General features: G+C 45.7%; 1 protein-coding gene across 1 annotated transcript in view; it reads left to right on the top strand.

The window, feature by feature from the left end:
- Positions 1 to 13514, top strand: part of PI4K2B (phosphatidylinositol 4-kinase type 2 beta) — a 32772-nt gene extending 19258 nt beyond the window's left edge. The window contains exons 7-10 of the mRNA XM_045284079.1: positions 4874 to 4961; positions 8076 to 8209; positions 8750 to 8809; positions 10998 to 13514. Of these exons, the coding sequence (XP_045140014.1) occupies positions 4874 to 4961; positions 8076 to 8209; positions 8750 to 8809; positions 10998 to 11171 (456 nt within the window). The 3' untranslated portion in view covers positions 11172 to 13514. The remainder of the gene's footprint in view (positions 1 to 4873; positions 4962 to 8075; positions 8210 to 8749; positions 8810 to 10997) is intronic.
- Positions 13515 to 26125: the final 12611 nt, after the last annotated feature.

Genomic DNA, 26125 nt, shown 5'->3' with positions numbered 1-26125 from the left:
CACAGGCTGGGGTTCTTCTTCCAAGTGGGCTTTGTTGGGAAGCAATACTATTTAAATAGCCATCCGAAAGATGAAATACTTGGAAGTAAATCTAACCAGAGAAACAAAAGACCTACACAGAGAAAACTGTAAAGCACTACAACCAGGAACCAAAAGAGACTACACAAACGGAAAAATGTATCATGCTCTTGGATCAAAGACTTAATATTGTAAAACTATCCGTACTACCCAAAGAGATATATAGATATAATGCACGTCCTATCAGATTCCACTATCATGCTTTACTGAGATGGAAGAACTAAAAGTGGAACAAAATTGAGAACCTATAAGCAGTCTACTTATCTGTAGGCGTATAGCTTTATGACATTTGCTTTGGGCAGATCTGCCCGAGACTTCTTGAAATTATTGAATATCACTTTGAGGACTAGGGGTGAGCCTAACCCAAGCCATAGTATCTTCATTTGCCTCATCTGCTTGTGAAAGTTGGATAATTAATAAGAAAGACAGCAGAATTGATGTATTTGAATTATGGTATTGGCAAAGAATATATTGAAAGTACTGTGGACCGGTAAGAACAAACAAATCTATCTCAGAAGAAGTATAGACAGAATGCTCTTAAAAGCAATGGTGGCAAGACTTGAACTCACACACTTTGGACATACTTTGGAGATAACGTTCCCAAGAAAGGGACTTCATGAATTGACACAGGGGCTGCAACAATGGGCTCTAACATTGTTTGTGAGGAAGGTTCAGGATCGGGAAGTGTTGTCCATAGGTTTACATTGAATCAGAGCTGACCTCACAGCACCTCACCGCACGAGCAACATAAATAGCTAATCTTGACAAGGGGCTAAAAATTATTAAATGGGAAGAGATAGTTTCTTTAACAAATTGTGCTGGCAAAACTGGATTTCCATTTGCAGAAGAATGAAGCAAGACTAATATCTCACACCATATATTAAAAAATGAACTCAAGATGGATCAAAAACCTAAATGCAAAGTGATAAAGTTCAATTTTTAAAAAATTGGAACAAATTTAGATGCCCGAAAGCATCATAAATATGCTATGAAACACACAAGTAGGAGATAAACTGTATGGCTGGGACCGCCTAAGAATTTTATACTTATGTGCACCAAAAGAATAAAAATAGAACCCACAGATCAGATAGGCAAAAGAAAATTGGCAGTGACATATTGGATAAAGGACTAATTTCTAGACTTTATAGAAAACTTCAATAGGCAAAAGGTAAATAATCCAATTAAAACATGGGCAGAGGACAGGAACCAGACATTTGAGCAAAGCTATTCAGGCAGCCAACAAACATATGAAGAAATGCATGCTCTCACTCACCATTTGATATGAGTCGTAACAAGAACGAGAGATCTCATCCTTGCATTGATAGCAGAGTTGGAAAAATAATGCCGGGCAGGGTTGGAGACGCTGGAGCCCTCACATTGTCAGTGGTTCTGGACAGTGGTGTCATCACTGGAAAATCATACGGTGCTGCCTCAAAGAACTGGAAAGAGAAATAACACATGACGCAGTAATACTGCGACTTAGTATTATCTATCCTTGAGAAATAATAGCCATGACACAAGTATATGTATGTACACCCATATTCCAATAGGTAACATCTTGATAAATGGAGCAAAGATGGAAGTTATCGAGGATTTGGTCATGCTTGGATCCACAGTCAATGCCCATGGAAGCAGCAGTCAAGACCTCAAAAGACGTATTGCAGTAGGTAAAGCTGCTGCATGAGACCTCTTTACAACATTGAAGAGCGAGGATGTTGCTGTAAGGATTGGGTGCGCCTGGCCTAAGCCTTGGTATTTTCATGGCTTACATGCGTGTGACAGTTGGGCATTGAGCAAGAAGACTGAAGAAGAATCGATGGACTTGAATTGTGGTGCTGGCGACGAATATTCAAAGTACCATGGACTGTGAAAAGGTCCGACCGGTCTGTCTTTGAAGTAGTACAGCCAGCGCGCTCATTAAGAGGCAAGGATGGTGAGTTTATCTTATATATTTTGCACAAGTTATCAGGAGAGACCTGTCCCTACAGAAGGACATCATGCTTAGCAAAGTAGAGGGGCTGCGAAAAACAGGAAGGCCCTCAAGGAGATGGCTTGACACAGAGGCTGCACTAATGGGGCCCAGCATAGGAACAGAGTGGGCAGTCTGTCATTCGGTTGTACGTAGGGTCACTGAGTCACCATCGACTCAGTAGCACCTAAAAACAACACACCCATGGTCACACTAACAAAAAATATATATAGATGTATGTCAATAACCTCAGTGTCCACCAATGGACGACAGACTAAAATACTGTATGTACTCAATGGAATACTACACAACAATAAAGAGTAATGATGACCCTGCCAAACACCTCATAGAATTTATGAACTTGGAGGATGTTATGCTGAGTGAAATTAGTGAATCACAAAATGATAGATATTCTATGAGACCACTGCTCTGTCTTCCACAGCACTATAGGCTTATGATAATTCATTGAAGTGGCAACACACAACTCACAGACGAGGCTCACGATGATGGGGTTCATTAGAGAAATTAACAGGTTACAATTCGGGTGAGAAATGCCCTGGCTATAGTTATGCAGTCGGGACAATAGCCTCTCTGCTGTGCCCGCAGCCTCCGTGGGCAGTGTTGCAAAGCTCGTTGGAGGCATGCAAGTCTGCCATACGCTGGACTCCACGCCAGCTCTGGGGTTAGCAAACCTAGCTTCCTTTATTAAGAGCCCTGAGGCACCCCGCTCCACAAACCAGCCTCCTACCCCAGTTCTGCCCCAAGCTCTGGCTCCTGGCTCTGCTGTTGCTGTGCCTCTGTTCCTGCTCTGGTGGCATAACTGTCTCCTGGATCGCGGAAGCCCGGTGTTCACGGATCTCAGGGTCCAAAAGCCACGCTCCACTGCTTGTTCTTCTGTCTTGCTGGTAGTGAGCGCCCCTGTGCCTGCTTCTGAGGTGGCTCATTTCATCCCCCAGCAGGATGGCAAGCACCATCACCCCTGTGAACACACGCTCTTCTGAGTCATGTAGTCCGGTCAGTATCTTCTCCCGCCGCCTTACCCAGACCTAGGAGGCAAATGAAGATCATTTGGTGGATTGCTTCAAAGGCCATGGTTAGAAGAACCATATTAAATATTTCGCTGTCTTGTACCACAATGTTGAAAAATTAAGAAACGGTTTTTACAATGACAGAAACATTCTTTGATGGCTAATAAGGGTAGGGGGAGAAATCACTAACCGGAACATAGATGCATATTGACTTAGGTGTAGGGGAAGGCCAAAAAAAGAAAGGGAAAAGACACAATTCCATAGGAAAAAATAATGGCAACAGTGTGTCTTTAAATAATGTACGAGGAAATCCTCTAAAATGCAAGTCCTCTGCCCCAGAAGCCTTTGTTTCTGCTATAGAAAACAATGGAGTGGATATCTGTAGTATTAAATGGTGGGGGGTGACGGGCCAGCCCCACCCGCTGCTACTACCTACAGGTTCAGTAAGCACAATTGTACGGTTGACATATATATAATAAAATCATCGAGAGCATGAGAGATACAATAATGCAGTTAGACACATTACATGGTAGCATTGCTCACCTCCACACCGCTTGGTGTTCCTCGTGGGGGGAACCTGGCTACGAGAGCAGGAGCAGCCTCGGGGACCGAGAACCGGGGGAGCCTCTCCTGGCCCGAGAGCCAGAGAGGACCCCGGGAATCGGGGAGAGCCTCCAGGCTCGGGGAGCTGGAGAGAGCTTCCAGCCCCAGAGCTGGGGAGAGCCTCTTAGGCTCTGGAGAAATCCCTCTTTATTGCTAACCACCCATTATATCACTTTAGGGGGACATGATTCTAGAATCACATCACAGGAAGGGGCAGTAAAATAGGCATGCACATTATAGGAAGGGGATCTCTGATAGGTATAAGCATAACAGGAAGGGATGAGCTAGGGGTGTGCCTATAGGAATGGGAAGGTCTAGGGGTATACATGTGATAAGATGGGCAGACCCTAGATTCATGATGGCAGTCTAATATTGTTCATCCTTGGGCGGGTTTGACCTCTCTGGTGTCTCCTACAAGGAAACAGACAACTACTATCCTTATCAGAAGGGGTGGGCCCTACTTGTTGTGGGATAAACAGTGGTGTCTGCTTGGTCTAGACAGCTGATAACGCTCAGGGAGAATGACCCCCGACCCACTCCTGATGACCTCCAAGTGTACAGTCATTCTCAAGCAGCTAAGTCTGGTATATATTTGGGGGAGACAGCTTGAGAGATATCCTTCTGTTCCCCACAGATATCTTGAGATTCTACTCAACTTAGATTACATGTAGCTATGGGCTCCGAGTGATTTTACAAACACTTTATATGTAATGTAATGTTTATGTGGAGGCTAACTGCGGCAATAAAATTGTCACGGAATCAGAATCAATTTGATGGTGGTGGGTTTGGTGGTGGTGTTTGATGGGAGGGGGCGGGTGGAGTTTGGGAAGAAAGGTTAGATTATATATAATAGGATCATTTTGCTAACATGATATCTTGAAAGTGCCAGTATTTTGCAAATACAATTTAAGCATAGACTAGCCATAAGCCACTTTTTATGTCTCAGTATCATATCCAAGTCCTATTCTCCAAAGAAGAAAATTGTAAATATAATGAAATTTTTTAACCCATGTTTATAAATTCTCGGCAATTTTTAAGAGAATTTCCTTCCAAGGTGAATTCACAGTCAATATGGCAACTTAATTTTATTTTTATAGGTTCAGAGTGACTGTGTCCATGGTTTGTTTTCTGTTGTTTAGCCCGTGCAATATGCATCTATGTTTCTTAACCAACAGGCCCCCTTTCTTCCTTCTAGGACGCTGAAAAAGAGCCGTTTATTAAGGTAGCTGCAATTGATAACGGTCTGGCATTTCCTTTTAAGCATCCTGATGAGTGGAGAGCATGTAAGTTTCTTAGAACCCTACAGAGATTTCACAGTGACCCCTTTTCCAGAACGGAAAGGAAACAATATGGCTACCTATGCAGGGGGCAGAGGAAGACCTGGGTGTGTGGAGTGTACCCCTCCATCCGGGTACTCTGCTAGGAAGGAGGGATGCAAGGGAAGACGTTTATATTCTGTACTTACCTTTTTTTTTCTGGTTGTTATAACATCATAGAAATGTTTATTAAACAAGAATATCAAAATGAGGAGCTATTTCTCAACATACCCACTTCTGAAGGCTTCTTCTAGCCCTTCCCCCAAAGAACACTGAGCTCGTGGGTTTCCACCAGTCAAAATGGCAGCGTCTGCATCTGCGAGGGACGCAAATCATATCACTTGGCAATGTTCTTGGGGGTTGGCGAACCAAAAGCAAGCCGAAGGGGCAAGATGAGGGCTGTTAGCGTGCGTGGAGCAAGATTTCCCAATGAAATTTCCTTAGAACAGCCCTTGTTCTCCTGGAAGAATAGATGGGGAAAGCCCCCAGGCAACATTCCGGCCGGGCCTTTGTGTCACCTGTGCAGTTTTCTGTTTTCTGAAAATGTCTTCCCAGTCAGCCCCTGGCCTCAGAAGCCACCATCAAATCCAAAGCCACTGATTGGATTGAACCCCCTTTTTCTCCGCTGATCTTTGATAGCAGAGGAACAGGAAAAAGATTTGTTCTGGGGTACACAGGGCCGCTGTGGGTGGGAACTGACCAGCCAGCACCTCACACGGACAACCTCATCCCTCATGGCTGTGTCCACTCGTGGTTTTCAGCCTGTGCTGCTTCTGTACAAGGGTGTAGTAGCTTTGCAGGTTCTAAAGCGCATACAGCACGCACAAATGACCTGGTTTTGTATTGTGGCAGAACTGTATGGCAAGGTAGGGGGTAGACTTCACCTGCAACACAACTTCCCCCTGCCTCACTCTTCCTGCCCACCGCCCCACTTTCGTGAGGAGGGCTTTACCTGCCTGATCAGCCCCTTCTGTGTCTGTGGGTCAAGGTTTCCACGCGGCAAAGGGGGCACCTGTTTTAGAAATGATTTCCCTTAAAACATGGGATCGTGAGTTTTGGATAGATGACTACAAAGGCTCACATAATAGTGTTCATATAATTAGAAAGAAAGATCTCTAGACCCGTTGAAGGAATTGGGGGTTAAATGAAATGATGTCTGGAATTTGCCTTAAAATCCTAACGGGGTGGAAAAACCCAAAGGGCTAGAGGAAGAAAACTTTACAAAATTTAAAAATCACTCGATTCGGTTATTGGGAATATGGGAGTGTGTTGCACTTATTTTCTCAATTTTGTATATGTTTAAAATAGTGGCAATATATTTTTTAAAGACTTCATATAAAAACCAGACCCACTGCCATTAACTTCTACTCCTAGTGACCCTCACAAACGGTTTCTGAGACTATAAATCTTTACAGGAACAGATAACCTTATTTGCTCCTGAAGAGTGCTGGTGGGTTTTGAACTGCCAACCTTGAGGTTAGCAGCCCAATGCATAACTCACAGCACCGCCAGGGCCCCTGCTTCTCTTTAATTCCTACTGTTCACTCATGGACTTTTGTGTTGTGGACACTCCCCCAACGTTTTTCTGTTATTAAACACTGGCCTTTCATTTCTACTAATTTTCTTGCTTTGTCAGATCATTTCCTTTTGATTTTATTGATCCGCTTTTCAGTTTTCTGTTGTCTGCTTGTTTCCGTTTCACTAATGTATGCTTTGATCTTCCTTCTGTTAGTAGGTTCCTTCTACCACTTTCCTGTGGTTGCACACTCGCCCACACATGCCCCTCAGACATCTCTTTGGCTACACCTCACGTTGGATTGCTGCTGCTCAATCGGTGGGCTTAGCTTAAGCAGTTAGCCTTTCTTACTCCCCAACAGGAGCACTGGGTTTCGTGCGGATTTTTCAATGTCTAAGTCACTTGACTTTTTTCTCCCTCTCTCTCCTGAACCCCTGTGTTACCATTTCCGTTTGAGTCCATTGTGATCTTTGAACATGCCCTCTGTTGAATCTGCTTTTTGAAATGGATTGGTAGTTCCTTTGTGATGTGAAAACAGCCATGTTGGGGGGAGGGGGAGGAGCTCTGCTAGAAAAGACTGCTTGTGTTGTTGGTGTCCGAGAAGCTGAGAATCAAGAGTTGAAGGATAGATCCAGAAGTTGAGGCTGAGAAATAAGGACTGTTCTTTTATGGGGTTGGCCGGGGGAAGGGAAATGGCATCACAGCTTTAAGGTGAGGTTGGGAGAAAAGAAGAGCATTCTTAGCTGTGAACTGCACATCTCCCACCGTGTGCAGGTGGATGAGCAGCGGGGAGAAGGGATGGCTCTAGCCCAGGCTGCTTTCCTTGAGCTTCCGGAAAGCGAGCAGCAGGGCCCAGCAGAGACGCCCATTCCCTGGAAACGTAGGATCTCTGTTGGGGTGCCTGTGATCGGAAGCCCCATCCTTCCTTGCAGAGATGTAAACACACATCCTTTCCAACTCGTTCTAGTAGGAGCACTGAATCGGTGGCATGGCCTTGGGAGAGCATTAGAATAGCCACACCTCTTTAATCTCCCAAAGCTACTTACCTGCTTTTCAACTTGTGATGGACTATCTTATACCATCTTCTGCCTCCAAATGGGCAGGCAGTTCTTAATGATTTGGACCTGTGTGGGGGGCGAGGAGAACCCAGCCATGGTATTTGAACAAACTGGGCCTGTGAGCGAACTGTAGGCGGTCCTCGGTTTCCAAACCCAGGAACCAGATGGATCCACAAAATGTTTTCTGATAATGACTGATGACCCAAACTTGCACTCTTTACTCCCTAAAACTCAGAAATCAAAATGATTTAGGGAACAACTTACTGTGCCTTACCATCTGACTCCGTTACCCAAGCTCTCGCTATCTATACTTGCAGCCAAATCATTGGGCTGGTCAAGGAAAGCTTATTCCAATACGGTCAGTTCCTCCTCTGGGTTTTGGTATTGGTTTTTGGAGGGGGGTGGGGGGTGGGGAGAACCTTGGAGTTGTAGAAAGGAAGGAGGATCTGTTTGTTCGAAATAAATCTTTTCCTCCCTATGAGTTGAATGTTTTTTCCTTCCCATTAGATCCATTTCACTGGGCGTGGCTTCCTCAAGCAAAAGTTCCTTTTTCTGAAGAAACAAAAAACTTGGTTCTTCCCTGCATTTCGGACATGAATTTTGTGCAGGATTTATGTGAAGACCTTTATGAACTTTTTAAGGTAAACCATAGATGTAACCATTTACAGAGACTGAATGAAATCTGATGTAGGAAAATTTCTCAGAAGAGCCAGTTTTATAGTTTGCTGTTTCTGGGCCTGCTGCCTGTCGTCTGATGACACGGGAGTCTTACTTGCCAGGAGCATAAATTCGGAAAGCTCCACTTGCTCCCCTTCTTTGACGTGAGAATCCACTGGAAAACAGCTGTTTTCTCTGACCCGGGGTTTTCACACAGTTACCTTTTTCAGTCATAATGCATCTGCAGGCACTCAGTTCTCTTACAAAATCCCAACCCAGTGGCCAGAAAGTCTCCTTCAATCCACTTCCAACATACGTTGTAGAATACATAAACTATTCTGGTGACTCTCAGACCTACTAAAGAGACATCAGCTAAAAACGCATTTCTCGTGTTATTTTATCAATTGGGAAAGGTGGGTTAGGAACGGCTTGTGTGCTAAGTTGAAGAGTGTTTAAATTCTTGTTTCAGAAATCTTGGTATTTGGAATGACCTTGTAATTCTTTTCTCCCCCTTTCTGTGATAGACGGACAGAGGGTTCCACAAGACGACCTTCGAGAGTCAGATGTCTGTGATGAGGGGGCAGGTAGGCCGCCCTTTGCTGATCCTGGTCCTTGAGAAACAATAGTCTGTTCCTTCCATTGTGAGCAAACAAAGACCAACGGCATCGCCTACCAGTCGATTCTGACTCACAGCCACCCTGTAGAACAGAATAGAACTGCCCCTGCGGGTTTCCAACATGGTCACGTTTTACAGAAGTAGAAAGCCTCCCTTTTTCTCCCTTGGAGTGGCTGGTGGTTTCAAACTGCTGACCTTGGGGATAGTAACCCACCTTGGTTCTTCAAACACCAGTAACAGTCAGAGACTGCTGCTGCTCGGGAAAGGTCTGCTCCCCAGGAGTGCTCAGTTTCAAGAGCTGGGCTTGCCCAGGATCTAAATCACCCAGGATCGTGGTGAAGCCTTTTAGGGCGTTGGGCTTTATGTTGAAACTTATATGCGCATCGCTATTAAATTATCTTTTCCAAACCAATGAAATGCATAGCGTGCATATTTTACATATTACCAACTATCTGAAGAGAGAGAGTCTTAGCTCTAAAGCCCTTAACAAGGAATCATTAAACTTTTATTTTCTCCGAGCAGAGAGTAGAATAGGCTCTAAGCCGTGTATTGAGCGCATAATCCTTATTGATGTTCAGGTAGAAATTCAAAGAGTAACTTTTCTCATGAAATGCAAGATAGTTTATGTTTCCTGTGTTTATGGTTCCTGCCTGTTTAAAAGCAAATTTTTAAGTTAAACTGTATTTAAGATGGCTACTTCCCCCAGTTCTCTACCTGCTTGCCTTGGGTTCTCTGGAGAAGCAAAACCAGGACACTTGTGTGTCTGCAGAGAGAAGCTCCTATCAAGGAAGGGGTGGATATCACGGGTAACCCCCGCCCCACCCCGGCTGACTTCTGTGGGCCACTTGCAGGGCTGAAGGCCCTCCCACTCACGAGGTTGCCGGAAAGAACCAGGGACAGGCAGCAGGAGGTCGGACCTGGCAGCAGCCACGATGGGCCACAGGCGAGGAGAGGCTAGACAGTGACGGATGCCAAGCTCACATCAAGAAAAGAGGGCGAACTACGCCCACGGCGCTCACTTCTCCATGTAGCAAGCATGCCACACCCCCGCAGAGGCATCCTCAATGCTGTGACGCTGGGCTGCGCCAGGCAGGGAGCCCCGCTGGCACGGTGCAACACCAAGCCAGGTTGACGGCAGCCTAATGGTCACGCCTGCGGCCTGGGATTGCATAGCACACTGACCTCCTCGTCCTTCGCCCTGACTTAAGTTAATGTATATGGACTCCTCCTTGGTGACAGAGAATGTGTGTCATCATATCCCCAGACCCTAAAGCCCAGTTCCTAGTGTATTGGTTGGATGACTAGCTCCGGCGGGTACTTCGTTAAAATCAGAGTGTGGACCAAGATCTGAGTCAGCTGTTGTCGAATGGAACCTATAGAGCCCCACTCCCTTTGGTCTGTTCCTGGGCAGGGGCTCATCCTAGCATACTTTAAAGTTACCAACTAGCAAAGGGTATTTCTAATTGTACACGTATAGTTCTGTGTAAATATACATATCCTACCCAGAGCCTGCTGCCGTCCAGTTGAGTCCGGTTCACAATGACCCTTTAAGACAAAATAGAACCAACTGCCCCATAGGGTTTCTGTAAATCTACAGAAGCCGGCAGCCACATCTTTCTCCCACAGAGCAGCCAAACTCACTGCCATCGATTCCGTGCTGACTCATAGTGAGCCTTCAGGGCAGGACAGAACTGCCCCTGTGGGTTTCTACACTGTAATTCTTCACGGGAGTAGAAAGCCCCATCTTGCTCCCGAGGATCAGCTGGTGGTTTCGAACTGCTGACCTTATCAATCGCAGCCCAATGTGTAACTGCTACAGCACAAGAGCCACTAGAGTGCAACCAGTGGGTTCAAGTAGCTAAGCTTTAGATTAGTAGCCAAGCGCTTAACCAGAGTTCCTTACACACACACACACACACACACACACACACACACACACACACAGGCTTCAACAAGTATGTGGGAAAATTCCAGTATAATCTCCTTTTCCCACGGACATACACACTTGCTGTAGGTATTTCTCATCACCTTCTCGGCTGTACTTAAGTAAATCAGACAGAATCACAGTTATGAGTGAGTGGTTATGATAATAATAATCCTAATAATGTCTGTGCCTCTTTCCAGCTGGTGAAAGCTCTGCTCTCCTCTCCCCACAGATCTTAAATCTCACACAGGCGCTGAGGGATGGGAAGAGTCCTTTACAGCTCGTGCAGATGCCCCGTGTGATCGTGGAACGAAGTAAAAGCGGCGGGCAGGGGCGCATAGTCCACCTGGGCAACTCATTCACGCAGACCGTCCACTGCCGGAAGCCTTTTTTTACCTCCTGGTAGCAGACGTAAGAGTGAGAGCAACAGACTTTATCTCTGGGTTGGCCTTATTGTGTGTAAAAATTACAGTGAGGTAGATATGCTCCTGAGAGCGCCCGTTGCCAAAGCCTCAAGTAATTTTAAAAGGTTATATTTGAATGTAATCAAATGTTTACTGTGTGTGTGTGTGTGTGTGTGTGTGTGTGTGTGTGTGTGGTGTCTCCAAATAATAAATTTTTCTTTCAGGGAAGAAGTGATTTATCTCCTATAATTGAATTTTTGTAGAAAAAAATGTGTACTTTATGTTGCAGATGTTATTTTCAAAGGTAATTTCATAGTTGCCTTGTGCTGGACTGAGTCTAATGACTTCAGCATTCCAAGACGATACATAAGGTTATTTGTTGCCTCCGAACAACTGACTTTTACATCCTGTTGAAGCATTTGTGAGAACATGGCCTTTGACAATGAGAGTACCTCTGTCTGAACCTGCTCTGTTGACCTTGAATAGGGTAGTTGCTAGAAAACCAGGTTGGAAGACAGCAAGGTTGCCTTAATACATACAGCTGCTATTTTACAACTTGAATCAGTGGCCCTTGAGAGGGTTGGCATTCAGAACCAGAACATGACAGCTTGGTTCGGTACCAGGAGGCCATTCTCTTGTTCTGTACCTTAGAATATTTCTGGTGAATATTTTGTTGTATGTGGGGACGGGGGATCCGTCTCACCCCCACGTTTTGAAATGCTCAACTAGCAGTTGAGGGGGTGATGTGACGTGAGGGTCAATTGCCAGTGTTTAGAAATTCCAAAATAACCAACATTTAAAACCCCCTTTGGGATTTTGGCAGAGGATTCAATACTGGATCAATCCATACTTCAGAGTACTGATCCTGATCCGGTAGCTAGTTCCTCAGTTAGTAGAGCGCTTCACGGAGACGGAAGCTATACTCCAAAACCCACCTGGGCTTGCATTTTGGGGTCAGAACGTAAGCATACAGAATATTATAGTTGGTAGTTCAATTGCAGTCAACTTTGGATCATCCGCCCAAATCAGAGGGGAATATGGCGGAGATCACCTTAAAATCATTTGTATGTGTCGAATTTATGATAGCGTGTCATTTTGAAGATCAGGATGTCGGTGTACTTGTGACTCAGTCACTGCACGCGTGTTGCCTTACACGCCGGTGAAAACCTGGGGGCAAAGAGGAGCTGAAGTGTTGTCTCCTTTGGACTCAAATAACGTCACCACGCACAAGTGTGGGCGCTGTGCTCTTGGCCCGTGGTTCCATCAGCTTGCTGATGGTCATTCTTTTTGATGCGGCCTCTTCCCCCGAATTACATATTATTGTGTAGTAAGGACTTGCTGGTGGTTGTGTGGGGGTAGCAGCCAGCCCTTGAGTCCTCCGTCTTCTCGCCTTTCTCTTGGGGACCCTCACTGGATGCCGCGCCCCCTCCCTTTACCCCGCACCCGGATTCCCTGTTCGCGGGAAACCGATGGAAGACGCAGGACGGAAGTACTGTGGGAAGATCCATGCTGGGCGCCCACGGAGCGTCAAAGCATTCGTGGGACCGGCCCATGGTCTTTGCAGCCCATCTGCCCAGGAGCTTTTGGAAGCCCCCTCGCTCACGCTCACGCGCCTTTTGCCCTTGTTGTCTTAAAGGAACTCGGTGGCAGGGGTGTGGATTTGGCATTTTTAACCCTCCCCTTCTCCACTGTTTTGAGAGTGGCTACACGATATTAATTTGGATCCTCGAAAACTTGGCAGATGGCTGCTGTGTTTGACCCTGAAATGAACTGGAAGGGAAGGTGTGCCCACCGGGCCAGAAATGGGAAGGCGGGGCTGGTTAAGATCGCACCACAAGTCGGAGTGCTTCACTTGTGTTTTGCAAACTTTGACAGATGTCATTCTAAATTATTTAAATGGTATGTTGACCCCCGCCCCCCACCATGAGTGTATTTATTTGTAATATCAGAGTAAGCTGCAGGTAATAAAAATCATGATCTCAAGGGGAGACTCCCCTGGGTGGGGCTGTAAATTGCCTATTTGAAATGTGAGCACACTTACTTTTGTAAATGAGGCTAGACCCCCCTTCTCTTACCCTTACTTCCTATGGCGCTGGTGGAGTTTAATCCTTTATCATTCCAAAAGCAATATTTCACTGAAACCTTTTTCACTGAAGTTTTTCCCCCCCAGTTTTTATTAATGATTTGCTGCCTTACCACCCCTCTCCTCTCCCCCTCCCCAAATGTGTCAGCAGTTGAAGACTGTTTGTGAAAACATGCTTTGCAGACTTGAACAAACTTTTTTGATTAATATCTTTTTAAAAGTACTGTACAAATGGAATTAAAACCTTGTTTTAAAGAAACCAGTAGCTATACTGCCATGTTCTTTGATAAACTGCCATCTTTGAGCCTCCTGTAGCCAGACAGACGAGGGGACAGGCACCGGGCGCTCTGTTTGACGGGCTACTTTTCTCTCTCAGAGGTGCCTGGGCAGCTGCGCGGAGTTGTGGTGCAGGTGTTCGGTGCACCTCCACGTTGCCAAGCCTCTCTTCTGGGGTCGTTGGGGGCCTTGCAACTGACTTCTGGCCAATGAGCTGTGAGTCCGAGTGATAGCGTTGACTCTCAGGCTGGGCAGTGACACCCCTTCCCTGATGGGCCGATCTCTTGCCTTCCCATCTGGCCGTGAGCAGAAACTTGCAGAATGGAAGCTGCCCGGGCCCACGAGTCGCTGTGCGGAGAGCTTCTAGGCGAGCCCTGTGACGCCATCCTCACCGGGGACATGAGGTGGAGGTGCTCCGGTCTAGCCACTGACGTCTTGAATTCCTGAGACGTAATCAGCCCTACCCTGGCTATTCGGGTGAAACGGAGAGAAATCTAGGTGTTAAAATGAAAAGTTAAAAGACCAGTGGTCAAGCAGTAGGATGGCAGAGGGCGTGGCATGGTTTTTTAATCTTCCCCAAATCCTCCAAGAACTAGAACAGCAAAAGACAAAAACCCAGTGACTGCTAGCTTCACTTTAACCAAGGCGGCAGCAGAAGTCGCATGGCAGCTTTGGAGGAGCAAATAGAGGGGTGATAAGAGGGGGCACCTGATGATCCGAAGGACCAAAGATCCCGTTTACCAGTGCATCTTTGGCCCCCAAAGGAGATCCCCCAGTTGTGATGGGAGTCAAACTGGTAAATCCCAAAGGCCCGTCAGGGCTGAGTGAGGTCTGGCAGTGTTCATCAGCAGCTGCTAACGGGCCTGCACAGGAAGAAGTATGCGAGCTCCAGGCAGGTGGCCTTCAGTGTTCTCAGAACGACATTGTTAATCATGAAGCCCATGGCTAGCAAGTTGCTTCTGATTCAGAGTAACCCTCCAGGCAGAGTACAGGGTTACTTTAGTGAGATACACATTGCAGTGCTAAGGTTAGAAGTTCAAACCAGCCAGCCAACTGCTCCACTGGAGAACGATGAAGCTGTCCGTTCCCATGAATGTTCAATATCTCAAAACCCAAAGGACCAGCTCTGCCCTATCCTGTAGGGTCACTGTGAGCCAGAATGGATTCTGGGGCAATGAGGGAGGACAGTAGATCCACCCTGTAGGATTTCTAAAGCATTTGTTAAAGCAGAATACCCCATCGTTCTTCCGAGGAGCATCTGGTGGCTTCAAACCACTGGCCTTCGGTTCAAACAACTAACCACTGCAGCACCAGATAGCCTTCATTAGTCATTGAGAAATGCAAATATAAGCCAGAATGAGTAGTTAAACACACTCCTGTCATACCACCTAGCCATTCCACCTCATGGGGCTTGCCCAGCATGAAAGCAAGCCTCCACATAGACTTATTCCTGTTGTAAGGTGCCCTCAGAGCTCCAACTCAACAGCCCTGTGCCATCTTCACAGTTGTTATGTTTACGCCCATTGATGCAGTCACTGCATCGCGGGTCTTCCTCTTTCTCGCTGAGGACCTTCCATCGGGGACCCAGGATGTCCTTTTCCAGGGACATAGCTGCCATTTTATAAAATCCTAGGTGGGAAATGGCCCAAATGTCCTTCCACAGGTAAAGGGATCAGCCAAATGCCCATCTATCCAGACACTCAGAGAGCTGATCCAGCACTGTCACGAACCTCAAAGCAGGCTCAATCCATACGAGAGCAGACTGTAGGGTCCCATCGGAATCCAATTCTCTCAACTGAAAACGAATCTCCTGTCACAGCAGGCAGTGCAGTGGCTGCCTGGGGCCCGACGCGGGTTGAGTGATGGATGGCGAGGAGGCAGGAGGGGACTTCTGAGGAGGGTGGACGTATTCGGTCTCTTGGTACTGGGGCAGTTTTACAGGTAAGTACACTTGTCAAGGCTCGTCAAATTCACCACTTGTTGGCCTATTCTTCCTAAATCAATAAATAACAAATTACCCTTTTATACCTATCACATTAGGGGAAAATTATAAGTCTGGAAACTGGTGCCAGTGTTTTTGGAGAGAGATGCTTGCAAATCCCCTGCGGTTGTAATTGCCCAAGAAGAGAGACCCACAAAGGTGTTCAAGGTTGTGGCATTTATGACACTGGAAAATTAGGAACCAACTAAATATCTGTCAGCAGGGAAATGGATACGTCAACTGGTAGACTTAAATGTGGAAGACTAGAGCAGGGGCCCTGGTGGTGCTGTGCCTGCTAACCACAAAGTCAGTGGTTCAAACCCACCAGCTGCTCCCAGGGTGAAAGAGGAAGCTCGCTGTTCCCATAAAGTCAGCCTGAAGCCCTATACAGAGTCAACTCCATGGTAGTGGGCTTGGGGTAGAACGGTGAACGACGGGGCAGTCTTGAATGTGTACACAGCTATCTAAACAACACTAAGGAAGCACAAGCATGTACACAGATCACTTGTGTACATACAGTGTGGTCCTTTAAGCTGCCAATGTGTTTACCATGGATAGAAATTCAAACAGCAGTGGTTTCCAACCAGAAGGTGAATTACGCGAAGACCAGAGAGAAGCAAGACAGCTCACAGGACGCAAAGCCCCCTTTCAAAAATAAGCCATTTCTTCAAACAAAGCGATCTGAAGTAACCATGACTAGAAGGTCACGTGTGTTAAAATTGGGCGGCAGGTGAGTTTCCACAGATTCTCTGTTACCTCCTATATATTTAACTGCAGTGACTCAAGAGAAAGCGCCATGGGGACTTCTTTGACCTTCCCATTCCCATGGATTGTCTGGCTTTCGGGGGCAGTCTTATCACTTTTCTGCTTAACTCAGGGCCCAACTTTCATAGGCTTTACAGTAAGCCCCTGAGTTATGAGTGGCTTCTGGATGACTGTCCTTGCCCTTTACTGTGTGAATTTGCCATCACTTGGGAACAACAGCACCAACCTCCTGATCAAAAAATCCAAACCCCCTGCCTTTGGATTCATTCCAACTCAGGACAACAATATAGGGTTTCTCTGATGCCTTTAAAGATGCTGGCCTCACTGGAGATCCCCTTGCAGAGGGGTCTGGGGAGGAGACGAGCCAGTCAGGGTACGATGTAGCAACGATGAAAAATACAACTTTCCTCTAGTCCCTAAATGTTTCCTCCCCGCTCCCACTCTCATGACACGAATTCTACCTTGCAAGTCCGGCTAGACCAGAGGATGTACACTGGTACAGATAGGAACTGGAAATACAGGGAATCCAGGGCGGATGATCCCTACAGGACCAGTGGAGTGAGTGGCGATACTGGGAGGGTAGAGGGAGAGTGGGTTGGAAAGGGAACCGATTACAAGGAACTATATGTGACCTCCACCCTGGGGGGCGGACAACCGAAAAGTGGGTGAAGGGAGACGTCGGACAGGGCAAGATATTACAAAATAACAATTTATAAATTATCAAGGGCTCATGAGGGAGTGGGGAGCAGGGAGGGAGGGGGAAAATGAGGACCTAATGCTGGGGGCTTAAGTGGAGAGGAAATGTTTTAAGAATAATGAGGGCAATGAATGTACAAATGCGCTTTACACAATTGATGTATGTATGGAATGTGATAAGAGTTGTATGAACCCCTAATAAATGATTAAAAATAATGATAAAAAATAAAGATGCTGGCCCCAACTGCCTTAGAGAAACTAGTGGTTTTGAACCAGCAACCTTGCAGTTACCATTCCAATGCTTACCCACTTCACTGAACCAACCCTGCTCACAAGTTCATCACAAGCATGTACAGCTTTCAAACCATCGAAATGACTTCAAGACTTTCCTTACACTAACCAAATACACCCACCCACACACTCAATGCTGTCGAATGGAATCCAGTTCATATGCCAAAGGATGGGATAGAACTCCATTTTATTTTGGACTCTTAATTCAACAGGCCGATGAAGCACTGGGAGCACTCACTGGACTGTGCCAGGAAATGTGGAAGACAGCTAATTGGACAACTGCCTGGAAGAGACTCCTATTTGTACTCATTCCAAAGAAAGGTGGCCCAACAGAATGCTCAAACTATAGAACAATCTTATTACCATCTCATGCAAGTAAATGTTTTCTGATCCAGTGGCCATTGCAGCAATACATTGAGAGGAAGCTGCCAGAAGTTCAAGCCGAATTCAGAAGAGGACGTGCAACAAGGGATGTCCTTACTGAGGGCAGGTGGATCTTAGCTGAAAGCTTGTGTTTTGTTGACGATGCCAAAGCATCCAACTGTGGACCATAACAACGTTTGGATATCCTGGAGAAGAATGGGGGTTCATTGAGGGCCTTCCTCTTTTCGCTGCCCTCTGCTTCACCAGACATGATGTCCTTCTCCAGGGACTGGTCTCTGCTGACAACGTGTGAGACGAAGTCTCACCATCCTGCCTCTAAGGAGCACTCTGGCTGTACTGTTCGTGCAAAGGGTAGCACAGATGCCGTTCTGTACAGACTCAGTATCCAGCCGAGCAGCTGTGTGTATCGACTGCACTGGCTTTGAGTCGCAGGTTTCCATGAAATAGGTGTGCATCCATAGTGGTGGGTTTGCGTCAGGGCAGTCAGCAAGCAGCTGCAGGGGCACCGTTCTATCACCTCTTCGGTAACCCGGTGACAACAGTGGGTGCAGCCAACCCTACTTTTCACAGTTTGGATTGCCTGGCACTGATCGGGTTAGCTGGGGGTGTGCTGAAAGGACACCTGAGCACACTGGGTAAGGGCAGGGGTGCTAGTCTGAACTTGACTTGCTGAGAAACAAAACCGGATTTCAGAAGGTGTTTTTCAGAGACACTCCTTCCTGTCCCCTGAAATACAAGCCTGGCAGTCGCTTGCTGCCGCGTCTGCCTGCACATCCCTTCCTGTTTTCTTTCTTTTCTTCTTTAAAATCACCTGGAGATGTCATGCACTGACTTCAAAAATGAAGCAACAAGGGGCGTATTTGAATTTAAATACTACACAGATTATACCTTATTTATTTATTTTGCACCCCATATGACCCTGTGTGCTGCTTACATACGAGGTACATTATATATACATACGCACGTTGATCATTTCCATTTATTTTTCTTTTCTGTCCAATGTCTTTGACTTGGTGCCTGTGGATGTGGATGTGTGGTCCCTACAGCAGCACACCCTCTGCAGCCTCCCCTGGAGTTCCTCTCCCATAGGATCCTTCCTGCTCAGCTAAGCACAGTCCCCGGTGCAGGGAGGAAGCCCTTCTCTACCATGGACACAGCCTGGCGGGCGGTGCATCCAGGGCCAAGAGAGACCACTCAGGCGGGTGATCACTGCGTGCCACAGCTGCGTCCATTCCTCCTGCACACACAAATGCCACGGGAGAGGAGAAGTCGCACATCGTTCAAGCTGCTCCCTCGGAGTCAGATCCTACCACCCTATATCACGTGGGTGTGGCACCTGGGCTTCCTGGGTAATCTCAGGCGGTAGCAGCCCTCTGCTCAACCCTCCACCTGGCCTCCCACCTGATGCTTCGCCCGGTCTCTCCTACCTAGTCCTCCACCTAGCCCCCAACCCCCAGCTAACCCTCTATAAAGACTTCCACCACTCTCTGCTCCAGAGCAAACACACAGTTCTAGTGACTGATTTTCCAATAACGGGGGCACTTCCAAAGTCAACCCATAGCTTCTCGACCATGGCTTAGACCTTTATGAGACAAGCAGCATGAAATTCACTGCCAGTAATGGCCTTGGATGTGTGCACGATGCCCAAATGTGGAACCTAATTTCATCATTTGTACCTGCTATAGGTGTGCACTCCTTACTTAACTGGACAGGCTATTTGAAAAAAAACATGTATATTGGGCAATCTGCCCTGTGTTTCTTTTTCCTCAGACTGGAGGAATCCTGCACCTTCTAGAAGCCCTGGTCACACACCCACACCTGACCGTTAAAGTTTCTGAGACTGGTGGCCTGGGGAGGCAGCAGAAGTGAGACAGGTGGCATTGCCTTCCCTAAGAGTCAGAAAGCGGTCTAAACCCCCAGGCCAATGATGTGGCAGACTGAACTGGTTAGACCAGATACGGTGGACAGTTTTGATCAATGTGTGGTTTTGGGAACCATCCAGAAAGCAGTTCCACCCTTCAAGTGTTTGTTTTTATAAAGGTACTTAGAGGTCACAAGGAAATGCATTTAAAACAAAATGCTAGTTGCTACTGCCCAAGTACCCGTTTTGAGCAATTAAAAACCTAACTATATTGGCTATCTGGGAGGATTGGAGGATGTACAATTTCTGAAATCACAAAGTACAGCTAAAGTAAGCTCAGTTACTGGGACAGTGTCCCCCTACCATGATTTGAGGACGCATTTGTCAGTGGTTGTGCTATGGCCCACCTGTTCCCGTGATGTTGGAAGCCGTGCCACTAAGCTTTCAAAGAGCAGGGTTGGGCAGATAGACAAATTGCAGGGGTGCTTTCAGACTTAGACTAGGAAGAAAGGCCCGGCAAGCTAATTCCCCAAATCAGGCAATGAAAACAACGTTTTTCAAGACAGGGCTGGAAGACACACACTCATTTGGAAGGTGCTATACAAAAGTCACAACAAGGGACACAAACATCCCAACAATCATAAAGCTGGGCAAACAGGGCAGCCATTTATTCTGTCATGCGCATGGCTGCCAAAAGCTGGGGCCAACTTGCCAACAACTAGAAACCACAAAGCCTCAGCTACCGTTAACGTTCAACTGAAAGTAAAGAAAAATCCTTACAACTGGACTGGGGTGTGCCTGACCCCAACCCAGGGTGTTTTCCATCGCCTCAGATGTCTGTGAAAGGAGGATGTTGAAGTAGGAAGGCTGAAGAAGAATCGATGTGCTGGAATCATGGTGCTGGCAAAAACTATTGAAAGCACCGTGGACTGACCAAAGGGCAAAGAAGCCCATCTCGGAGGAGGCTCAGCCAGAGTGCTCCTTAGAAGCAAGGGTGGTGAGTTAGTTAATTGTGCTAGCCTGGCCGATAATCACATGTGGGGCTAATTGAAAGGCGGAGGGATAAATGGGTGGTGAGCCTCACCTTTCTACTTCTCAGGTCTCTTGCTTTGTGATGGTCGCACCAGGGTGCAGCTGCCTTAGCAGTTCCCTGCTTCACCTTGCAAGATTGACTTCCTACAAGACATCCCCAAGGAGAAGCCACATGGACCTATCCCAATGCAGCCCTGGGTGCTGGAGCAGCCGTGTGGAGACCCCTGCTAGTGCTGAGATGCTTATTCGTTCACTGACTCAGCTTTCCTCCTGCAGTCGGCATCATTGCCTCTGTTTTGTGAGGTGGAGGACTTTGTGGACTGGTGTTGGGTTAATGGGTTAATGTTGGACTTGTGGGCTTGGGCAGCATTGGGTTGGGATGTTTTCGTGATGCACACCTTCTTTACATAAAACTCTTATACATGAGTTGCTGTGGATTTGTTTCTCTAGAGTACCTAGACTAATACAGATGGCGAAACTTCATTTCACGCACTTTGGACATGTCAGGAGAGCCTCATCTCCGGGAAAGGACAACCATGCTTGGTAAGGTAGAGGGGCAGTGATTGACATAGTGGCTGCAGCAATGGGCTCCAACAACCACCACATTCTTTTTTTCTAAGTTTCACATTCCAATCACTGGTAATTTTCAGTGCATCTTGATGGCATATTTGGTCAATTTCAGATAGAAGAAATTGGTTGGCCTGCTTTAATTTCTGCAGCACTAGCTTCAGTGGTTAGTGCATAAATTTAAATAATCGTGTCTTAACTGGATTTCTCTGTAGGGGTACAGGTATCATCCTGTCATGGGCCAAATTGTACTACAAGATGGATCTGGAAATGTTCTTTTTGACCATGAATGTTATTAGGCCAGGTTGTCTAGAGAAACAAATCCAGTGACACTCATCTATGCATGAGAAAGAGCTTTGTAGCAAGAAGACATCCCAGCCCAGTCCAACTCAAGTCCATAAGTCTGGTGCTAGTCTGTAAGTCCCTCTTCAGACTCATGTAACTACAGGCTGGTGACACAGAAAAGTGAAGCAGGGAGATCATACGCCAGTGGGCGCAGAGTTCTGTGGATCCAAATTTGTTGGAAACATGGCAGGGCACCAGGCGCTCCCAGGGTTGGTAGCAGAGTCCCAGCAAGCAAGAAGGCAAAATCACACACAGAGAAAGAAAGCAATCACTTCTTTTCATCTTGCTCTTCTACGAAAGGCATCTGACATCAAGGAGGTGTCACCAGGCTTTGACTTCAATGACAGGTTTGACTCCACCACCAGCCAGGAGTGTCTAGTTGACATAATGCCTGCCTACCACAAATGTGATGTCATTCCTTTTGACGTTGTCATTCTTCAAATAGTAAACCATGTGATTGTCTGATTCAATATGGCTGGTACTCATCCATTTCAGCTCACCAATGCCTAGGGTGTATTGATTGCATTAGGCAAACATGCTCTATAAGACCCCTTTAACATGTTGATGAGCAAGGATGTCACCTTGAAGAAGAAGGTGTGACTTCCTCAAGCCATAGTATTTTCACTTGCCTCATATGCAGTGGTGGGATTCAGCCGGTTTGCACTGGTTCAGCAGAACTGAGACCTAATTTTTTTGTAGATTTTGGTGAAATGGACTTATAATTAGAATTCTCTCTAAGGTGGGCAATTGGGTAGCTGTCCAATGTGGAATTCACAAATGTACATTCCTTTCTTTTTTTTTAACGTTCACTTGTGCAATAACGTATTCTAAGCACCTGTGGTAATAATGTTCATCCGCCCATAGGCATACAAAATGAGAACTATGCTTGTAATATTTATTCACTTGATAAAACTCATTATTTTTTGATGATATACTATGTTTTTATTCGCTTGCATTAGTTATCAGTAAACAAACCTAGAATATGCTGTCATTTGTTTCAGCTTTGTGTTATGCCCCAAATGCCCACTAGCTATTATGAGTGAATTATGCAATTCCTGAAAGTGTTCAAAGAGCTAAATAAATTGTAAGTAAATTGTGCAAGTTCAGCAGAAGTGGAGAGGGGTGTTTTAAAAGATGAATGTAATATGTTCAAAGAAGAGAAGTCACCTAACTGTTTCTAGCAGATCAAACACTATGACTGTTGTCCAATTGGCCTCCCTCTAAAGGAATGGGATCTACTCCTGCAGTGAAAAGACGGCACAGGAGAAACCACTCAGCCGATGAGGACTGGATAACAGTGAAGACTATTTCGAGTGAGGGCACCAATCAAGAAGCAATATGGAAATATCTTAAAATAACAATTTTTGTCAGATATTATTTAATAGTTTTCATAAACATTTAAAAACTCTCATAATCTAATTTGTGTACCTCTTTTATTGTTCTTATTAAAGGATTAACTGTATGAAGTAATAACTATCTTTTACTACAGTATATCATTTTCTAATGCTTAAAACAGTCATTCGGTCAGCGGACTGGTTGTTAAATGATTTGAATCCCACCACTGTTTCTGTGCATGTGAAAGTTAGAGGATGAATAGACTGCAGAAGCCTTGATGCATTTGAATTATGGTATTGGCAAAGAATATTGACATGCCATGGACTGAAAAAGAAAAATGGTCTTGGAAGAAGTCCATCCAGAATACTCCTGAGACCTAGGATGGAGAGACCTCCTTGGTCATGGGCTTTGATCACGTGACTAGCCCCTGAAAATGGACAACTTGGTAAAGTATAGGGTCAGTGGAAAAGAGTAAGCCCCACCACCAGATGCAGCAGTGGTCTCCCACATGACCACAATTGTGAGGATGGAGCGGTCCCCAGCACACGGTTTCCTTTTCTTATGTGGAAGCCAGCTCTAAGTCAGAGCCAATTCAATAGCACCTACTAACAACAATGCCTAGACATTGATCTTTATGGGCTCCATTTCATTTTTTACAACCTACAGTTTCCTAGATTCATACTTCGCAGATCCCATGTTCTGTTTATTAATACGTGTTTATAGCTGGTTCTTCTCATCTAGAGTCGTGCCCCATCAGCAAATCAAGATCCTGACGGCTGTACTCTATCCACATAACTCTTCCTCAGTTGTATTGTGAGCGCCTTTTCACGTGAGGGACTTTTCTTCCAGCACTATAGCTAACAATGTTTTGTTGCTGGTCATCAGGTTTTCAGTGGCTAATCCCTCAGAAGTGGACAGCCTATTCCTTCTTCATAAGAAAATATTCCAACCCAGTGCTGCCCAAGCCCACAAGTCCAACATTAACCCATTAACCCATATGTCCAACACCAGTCCAAAGTCCTCCTCCATCTCACAAAACAGAGGCAACAATGACGACTGCAGGAGGAAAGCCGAGTCAGTGAATGTGTAAGCATCTCAGCGCTGGCAGGGGTCTCCACACGGCTGCTCCAGCACCCAGGGCTGCATCAGGATAGGTCCATGTGGCTTCTCCTTGGGGATGTCTTGCAGGAAGTCAGCCTTGCAAGCTGGAGCAGGGAACTAAGACAGCTTTGTGGTGCGACCACAAAGCAAGAGACCTGAGAACTAGAAAGGCGAGGCTCACCAAGCCATTTACCCCTCTGCCCTTCAATGAACCCCACATGTGTTTATCAGCCAGGTTGGCACAATTAACTAACTCAATAGTCTATTCTTAATCTAGAAGATCTCCTTGGATGATCCTGTTGATACCTGAAACACTGATAATATAGCTTCCAGCATATCTTATTGGCCTCCTTTGGGAAATTCATTTTCAGATCATTGAGTTATTTTTTTTCTCTACCAGATTAGATTAAAATCTTAAAGCGTTGAAAATCAACTTAAGGTGTCTGTTTCCATAGAAATCTGTTTGTGGTCTAGCTTCTTTGGAATTCATTGGTTATTGTCTCAGGTGAATAAAGCTAACATCTCAGGGTTCTTTTCATCTTTCCATTTTCTTCTTCACATTTTCCTCCAAAATGTTTTACTTCCAACCCTTTAACCTTTTAGGAAGCCCAGGATTAAAAAAAAAAAAAAAATCCTTCTAGCAGAGTTTGACTGCCCCAGGGTAGTGGAAATGGTGGTCATTGGGCCATGGGGAGAATCCCTGACTTGGTGTGTGTCCAATGGAAAGGGACCCAGAGTCACCACATATTGAGTATCTTGGCGCCCCCCCTGGAATTGATATGACAGGATTTGATCTGTTGGGCAGGCATCTACCCTTGGAGGAATTGATTCAGGAAATTCCCCCTGACACCAATCCCCACATTTAGGGTAAACAGAGCTCCAATCAATGGGAGATCGAAATGTGCAGGGCAACAACTCAGGGGTTGTGGCTCACGGTGCCACTGCACTAGTGCCCTCATCCCCACAGTGTCCAGAATGCTGTGTCACTGGAAAAATTGTTGATGTTATCAATGCAATAGCCTTAAACCCCAGGTGGATGATTGACAATGTTTTTCTTTTTTGTTTCGAGGGGTTTTTAATTTTCCTGCGTTTTGTTTTGTTTGTTTGCTGTTGGTTTGTTGCTGTTGTTAGTGTAGTTGATCTGATGGGGTTTTGATTTTGTCATAATACAATCGCCAAAGTAAACCAGAGTCGTGCAAAACTCATGGACAAGCAGTTGGATTCTGAGCTCCCACTTAACTCTAGCCCTAATCCAAGAGCAATCCATTCTGATAACTCAGCCCTGCTCGATTCTCCCCTTCATGAAAGGATCACTGAAGTTCAGGGAGCTACAGAAAAGTGTGGTGAAGAAGGCAGATGGTGCCCGGCTAGCAATCAGAATAGTGTCTGGGATCTTAAAGGCTTATATTCAAACAAGCAGCCATCTAAGTGAGGAGTCAATTAAACCCACATGGAAGAAGCACACCAGCAGCTTGTATGATCCAAAGATGAAAATACAAACTTCAAATATGGCAAAGGTTGAAGTATCAGAGCTTAAATTGTGAACACCCAGTTTATAGAAGGATATGGAGGACAGTGGGAGTCCCAAACCATCAATGGGCTACCTGGTCAGAATATCTAGCCAGATTAAGCCTCTGCCTGATCCCCTCTAGCCAACAGCTTTACTATCAGATAGAGATCATTGTAAACTTGATTATGCTGGATCAAACTTGATACTTGGTCAGTTGACCTCCCTCTTGGCCCAACCTGAATTTTTTCTAGGTGCAAGTATTTCTTGTTTGGTCCATGAGAAAATTCCTTCTCTGGCTTTTTAAATATTGATGGTGGTATTTTCTTTCTTACTCGTTATTTGTATTTTTATCTTTATATTATTATATTTATCCTTAATCACTTTATTTTGCTTTGGTTTTTTATTGTTTCTGTTGGGTTTCCCAGTTTGGGAAAGCACAGAAGGAGTAGATGCATAGAGTTAATACCTGATGCAAAAGGTTATAGGGGATGTGGGCATTAGGGGAGGGAGATAGGGAAGGTGAGAGGATTTGGGGAGCAAACAAGGAATGGGAGCGTGGAGGGAGCACTAGAACTGATTGTGATTATACAACTCATTTTCAAAGTGATTTAACCATGGAAGCATATGATATGTGAATACTATATCAAGAAAACCATGAGAAAAAAAAGAAGAAGAAAAACTCATACTTGATAAGTGTTGCTGTAGGTGAGGGGGGAAAGTTGGTGCATA

The sequence above is a fragment of the Echinops telfairi genome, unplaced genomic scaffold (assembly GCF_000313985.2).
Source record: "Echinops telfairi isolate 266 unplaced genomic scaffold, ASM31398v2 ScPeMD7_7468;HRSCAF=8506_0, whole genome shotgun sequence".
NCBI lineage: Eukaryota > Metazoa > Chordata > Mammalia > Afrosoricida > Tenrecidae > Echinops > Echinops telfairi.
This window is presented reverse-complemented; position numbering and strand designations above follow the sequence as displayed.